The sequence below is a fragment of the Otolemur garnettii genome, unplaced genomic scaffold, assembly GCF_000181295.1.
Source record: "Otolemur garnettii isolate 467f Iridium unplaced genomic scaffold, OtoGar3 scaffold00083, whole genome shotgun sequence".
Lineage (NCBI taxonomy): Eukaryota > Metazoa > Chordata > Mammalia > Primates > Galagidae > Otolemur > Otolemur garnettii.
Genome location: NW_003852478.1, coordinates 5278074 through 5283882, shown reverse-complemented (window position 1 = coordinate 5283882; position 5809 = coordinate 5278074). Strand labels below are relative to the sequence as shown.

The 5809-nt window shown below is 38.0% G+C and overlaps 1 protein-coding gene across 4 annotated transcripts in view; it reads right to left on the bottom strand.

The window, feature by feature from the left end:
• Positions 1-5809, bottom strand: part of OCIAD1 (OCIA domain containing 1) — a 26235-nt gene that overhangs the window by 6364 nt on the left and 14062 nt on the right. For 3 of the 4 annotated variants that reach the window (XM_003794595.3, XM_012808091.2, XM_023515960.1), the window contains exons 6-7: positions 5350-5485; positions 2837-3012 (exon numbers count right to left, since the gene is read on the bottom strand). In XM_003794595.3, the coding sequence (XP_003794643.1) occupies positions 2837-3012; positions 5350-5485 (312 nt within the window). Of the gene's footprint in view, positions 1-2791; positions 3013-5349; positions 5486-5809 lie in introns of all 4 variants that reach the window. The other variant, XM_012808093.2, reaches the window with a different exon arrangement.

The following is a 5809-nucleotide window of genomic DNA, read 5'->3' as shown; positions in this document are numbered from 1 at the left end:
AAAGCCTCAAGCTGTCCCCCTGGGTAGAGTGCTGTGGCATCACAGCTCACAAGAACCTCCAACTCCTGGGCTCAAGTGAGTCTCCTGCCTCAGCCTCCAGAGTAGCTAGGACCACAGGCGCCCACCACAACGCCCGGCTATTTCTGTTTAGTTGCAGCCACCATTGTTGTTTGGCGGGCCAGGGCTGGATTCGAACCCTCCACCTTAGGTGTATGTGGCTGGAGCCTTAGCCACTTGAGCCACAGGCACCGAGCCAACAGTGCTGATTTAAATCAACTTGTAATAAACTGTTAAGTCTCCTAACAGCTACATGGGAGTGCTTTCTACTTTAAAAGATTAGTATCTCTTTGAATTTCTGGTAAAAGCCAACAGAACTAGAGAGGGCAAGTAAAACTCAAACAAAAAGGAGAGTGCCCTGGGGTGAGAGAGGACAGCCTCTGGGGCAAAGCAAAAGGCAGTCACCACTGGCCAGGTGGACAGGTGGCAAGGTGGATTTAGAGAAGGGGGTCAGAAAGTAGAGCAGTGGACCAATGGATGTTTGCTGTGGAGGGCATGAAATAGTATCTTAAACCACGGGCCTTGGGTAGCTACCAAGTGGGGTTTTGTCTGTTTGCTTTTGTGTGCAAAAGAAATTACATAACATATAATTTTCTTTTTCTATTTTTCAGACAGAGTCGCCCTCAGTAGAGTACCGTGACATCACAGCTCACAGCAACCTCAAACTCTTGGGCTTAAGCGATTCTCTTGCCCTTGCCTCAGCCTCTGAAGTAGCTGGGACTATAAGCACCTGCCACAACACCTGGCTTTTTTTTTAAACATAGAATTTTCTAATGCACATGGCAGAAAAGATGCGAGTCGTCACCAGGGAAGAGCTGGTGTGAGTCTGCGTACAGTAGTCCCCCCTTCTTTTATCTGTGGTTTTGCTTTCCTTAGTTTCAGTTACCCAAGGTCAAAAGCATTCCAAAAACGTTAAGTGAAAAATATCAGAAATAAGCAATTCTTAAGTTTTAAATCGCACATTGTTCTGAGTGGCATGATGAAATCTTGCTCTGTTCAGGATGTGAACCATCCCTTTGTCCACCCTGGCTACGCTACTTCCCTCTTAGTCACTTAGTAGTTATCCAGGCTATCAGATCCAAAAAACATAATATTTATAGGGTTTGTAGTATCTGTGGTTTCAAGCATCCAACGGGGGTCTTGGGACATATTCCCCATAAATAAGGGAGGACTACTGTACAAGAATGGATTGAATGCAAAACTGAGAAAATGAGACGGGACAGAGGCCTTTGGAGATAAGATAGCAACTTTAACCCCTTTCTTCTAATCTGCCCACTGTCCCCTGCTTCTCTTTCTAATTTGATCTCATCCTTGCTTCCAACTATCTAGGGGGCAAAAATTGAGTTAAAGATTAAGAGACTCTCAACAACTCTCATCCGAACTCTATTTAATCATCTGTATTTCCATTCTCTCCTGTCTCTTATTTTCGGCAAGGTAATATCTATCCTCTGGCCCCGACTTCTGCTCTAAGTAGGGCTGTCCAACACAACTTCCAACAACGATGAGAATGTTCTCTATTGGCACGGCCCAACACACAGGCCACTAGAGATGCTACCAAAGCAACTGAGGAATTGAATTTTTATTTCATTTAAGTTTTAAAATATGAAGAGTATACTCTACAGAGGTCAGATATAGCTCACAATTCAGAGTTCCTCAGATTTTAGAAAAAGACTATACTTAATATCCATAAATTCCAAAGTTTGGGGCAGCAGTAGGTAAATACATTAATATTTCTATTTCTACAATGAAATAAAGGAAAAGTCATTTAGGTAAAGTAAATAAAGGCTATATTTATATAACTTACATCAGTTTAAGTCGGGGTTTGCTACCAAACAAGTTCAGATCACATTTTATTACTAGTTTAATTATCAAAAACAAAACTTTTAGCTTTTAAAACTTTCTGGATTTTAGATAAGAAGTTACAGGTTTGTACTTTCTAATTCCTCAACTTTCATTACAAAATAGACTGAGAATGGAAAGAGACTAACGTTTGTTGTGAGTCTATTACTTGCCAGGCTTTGCCTCTGATTATTTCATCAAATTCCAACAGTTCTTTAAGGCAGAGATTATCATTTCCATTTAAAAGATCAAGAAACTGAAAAGATCATAAAGTACAGTTACTTGTTGAAGGTCACATAGTTAGCAAATGCCGATCATGATTCAAATCCAGGCCTTTATCTAAAATTGATGCTGTTTCACTTATGTGTGTGATCTTCAAAGCTAGTATTTACACAAACTTCACAAAACATTCCACAGGAATTTTCTCACTTGATAACAATTCTGTAAGGCAGGTAAGTATTATTTTTCTTACATTATAGACAAGGACACTGAAAGCCTTTAAAAATCAGCCTATCAAATGTAACCTTTTTAAAAAGCCTTCTTGATGAAGCCTCTGTTCCCTGAGACATAATTTACCGCTCTTTCATCACTAATTTCACTTGTGTTAGAATTTTCAATTACTGGGACATATTAGGAAGTTAGCCATATATTTCTGTATCTTCTCTGACAGACTGAGGATTTTTCAGGGACATGAACCAAGTCTTATTTCTGATTAGGCCTTCACTGTTCTAGCAACAGTGACTGATACCTACTTGTCCTAAAGAGAAGCTCAATGAATGAAGGAAGAAACAAATGAACAAAATGAACACACACACTGAGTTTAGGCCAATGGCTAATGGTGGCACATACAGGTGATACCCAGCAGAAAAGGTCATCAAATAAAATTTATACATACTTTGGACCATAAAATGCTGAAATTCATTTCAAGAGAAGTTTCTACCTTGGGCAACATGATCAGTAATACCAGTGAGAGTAGAATCATTCACAGAAGCACTGAATGGAATTGGCTCATAATGAGGAAGCATTTCTTTCTCTATGTTGTCTGCCGCTGGGGATGTCACAAAAGATGACTGACCGCTCACAGCTGAGTCATATTTTGACTTTTGAGAATAATGCCTGGAAAATAAAATCATACTGGATAAGAAATATGAGTCATTACCTATACCTTAAAGTGCTACAGTATGAAAACAAGTTATCCAATTTCTAGAATAATCCTAACTTTTTATTTTTTTTTTGAGACAAAGTCTTACTGTGTCGCCCTTGGTAGAGTGGCGTGGCATCACAGCTCGCCCCAAACTCAAACTCTTGGGCTTAAGCAATTCTCTTGCCTCAGCCTCCCAAGTAGCTGGGACCACAGGCGCAGGCCACAACACTCAGCTATTTGTGGGTGGTAGTTGTCATTGTTGTTTGGAGGGCCCAGGCTGGATTCGAACCCGCCAGCTCCGGTCTATGTGGCTGACGCCCTAGCTGCTTGAGCTATAGGTGCCAAGCCCTTTAGAGATAATTTTTAAATGTTTTAAAATTCTTGAGGAAAAAAGTACTTTATAGCAGCTCTAATTTCAATAAGTCCATTTCCCATATCAATTGGGAAGTTACTTTCACAGGCAGGAGTCTATAAAAACACAAATTTAGGGTGTGCAAGGTGGCTCACACTTGTAATCCTAGCACTCTGGGAGGCTGAGGTGGGTGGAATGCCTTAGCTCACAGGTTCGAGGCCAGCCTGAGCAAAGAGCAGACTCCATCTCCAAAAAAAAAAAAAAAGCCAGGCATTATGCTGGGGGCCTATAGTCCCAGCTACTTGGGAGGCTGAGGCAAGAGAATCACTTGAGCCCAAGAGTTTGAAGTTGCTGTGAGCTGTGACACCACAGAACTCTACTGAGGGTGACAAAAGTGAGACTCTGTCTCTAAATAAATAAATAAAAACACTAAAGTAGATACATAGGATAGGTAATACTGTGTTTCAGGGGTTTTACACTGCAGGCCATTCCTGATGTGATCACCTAGCTACCAATCTATTTAATTACCTTATTATTTATTCAGCTACTTCTCTAGGCAGATTCATTTAACTATACTTATGTACAAATACAAAAGCCAAACAATCACAATCTAAAGAAAACCAGAAAAAGCTTAACCATTGCTTTATTCAGTGGACTTAGAAGTCTGGGATTTTCAACATTTGAAAGCTTTTAAGAGCTTTTTAATTTTTCTTTTTCTTTCAATTACAAGTAATATATGACCACATTGCAGAAAGTTCATTATAAGAGTGGGAAAACCCCACTAATCTACTTGAATATTTTTACAAATATTTATTTTTCTTGAATGATTCAATTTTCATGTATAAATAACTTCAACTGCTGCCTATTTCGGTTATCAGAAGCATTTCTTTTCTTTTTTTTTTTTTTTTGGCAGTTTTTGGCCAGGGCTGGGTTTGAACCCGCCACCTCAGGCATATCAGAAGCATTTCTTTTCTTTTTTTGCAGTTTTTGGCCAAGGCTGGGTTTGAACCCGCCACCTCAGGCATATCAGAAGCATTTCTTCATGTTGCTTCATAGACTTTGTATTTTTTTTCTTTTTTTTGGCCAGGGCTGGGTTTGAACCCACCACCTCCAGCATATGGGGCCGGTGTCCTACCCCTTTGAGCCACAGGCAAAAAGACTGCCGTAGACTTTGTATTTTTAAGAAACTTCACAATGCCCCCTTAATAGCTGTAACTTAGTTGGCCATTCACACCCCTTCACTGAAAATTAAGTTGATCGCGGTTCTTCATTAATAGTAAATTTTCTCTATTAAAAGTAAAGTTATAAACAATAACTTTGTGCCTACAGTTTGTGGTTTTCATTTTGGGTAGTTTACAAAATTTAATAAGAAAATTCAAAGGATTCCAAAAGTTATGAATCTCAACGTACACTGACAAAATAACTATCTAAAAAATTTACACCAATTTATGCTAGAAATGTATTCAGGTACCAGTTCACTTCTGAAATTATTTAATCGAGAATTAACCATTATGTCCAATATGAAGCCAGATTATCACAACAAGTATCAATGTTATATTTATGCCCAAGAAAATTAAGCAAGTATTACTTTCAATGTATTGCTCTACTATTTCAATTCATATTCCCTACTATTTATTTAAGAAGCATTAAAATGAAAAGCTGAAATCTGTTACAGGACGGAATTGATACAATTTGAGAATTCAAAGAAAAGACCAAAATATATATTAACCAAAGGTAAACATTTGCCAAACTCAATCAAAATAAGTAAGATGTAATTCTACATTTAAAACAATGGTAACCAAGTCTTGTTCACTTTTTAAAGCAAATTACCTTTAGCCTATAGCAAATGGAAAATTTCCCATGGTCATTCAGGCAACATTTCAAGCCCTCAATTTAGCAGTATCTAGTTGTTTCTTAAAAATTAAACCTCTTAAGTAAAGATCAGATTCTGGCGTACCCAGCTGGTAGAGATCGTCGTGCTTGTCCTGACCGCAAAGCTTCTCCAAGAGGGGAATTTTCAAGATTCTTGAACTTCTCCTGGCAAGTTTTCACGTAAGAAAGCTTTCCAGCAAAGTATCCCATGATACAAGCGACTTATTGGTAAAAGCAAATAAGAAATGTGACTGAACATGCCTTTTGGACAAGTATCTTTTTTAAAATAACATTTTTTTAAAAGTATGGTTCTGAAAATGTCTCTGGTTTATAAAAAGACTGAAATTTCCTAAAATAATGGCAAAAGTACCACAATTAAATCAGACTCAAGAGTTCACAGAAAGATTCTATGAATATAATTGATTTTCCTGAAATAGAATAAGCCAAAATAAAGTTGCTATAAATAAATCAAGTCTAATTTACTAATTACTTTATTAACAAATCAGACTCAGAGTTCACAGAAAGATTCTATGAATATAATTGAC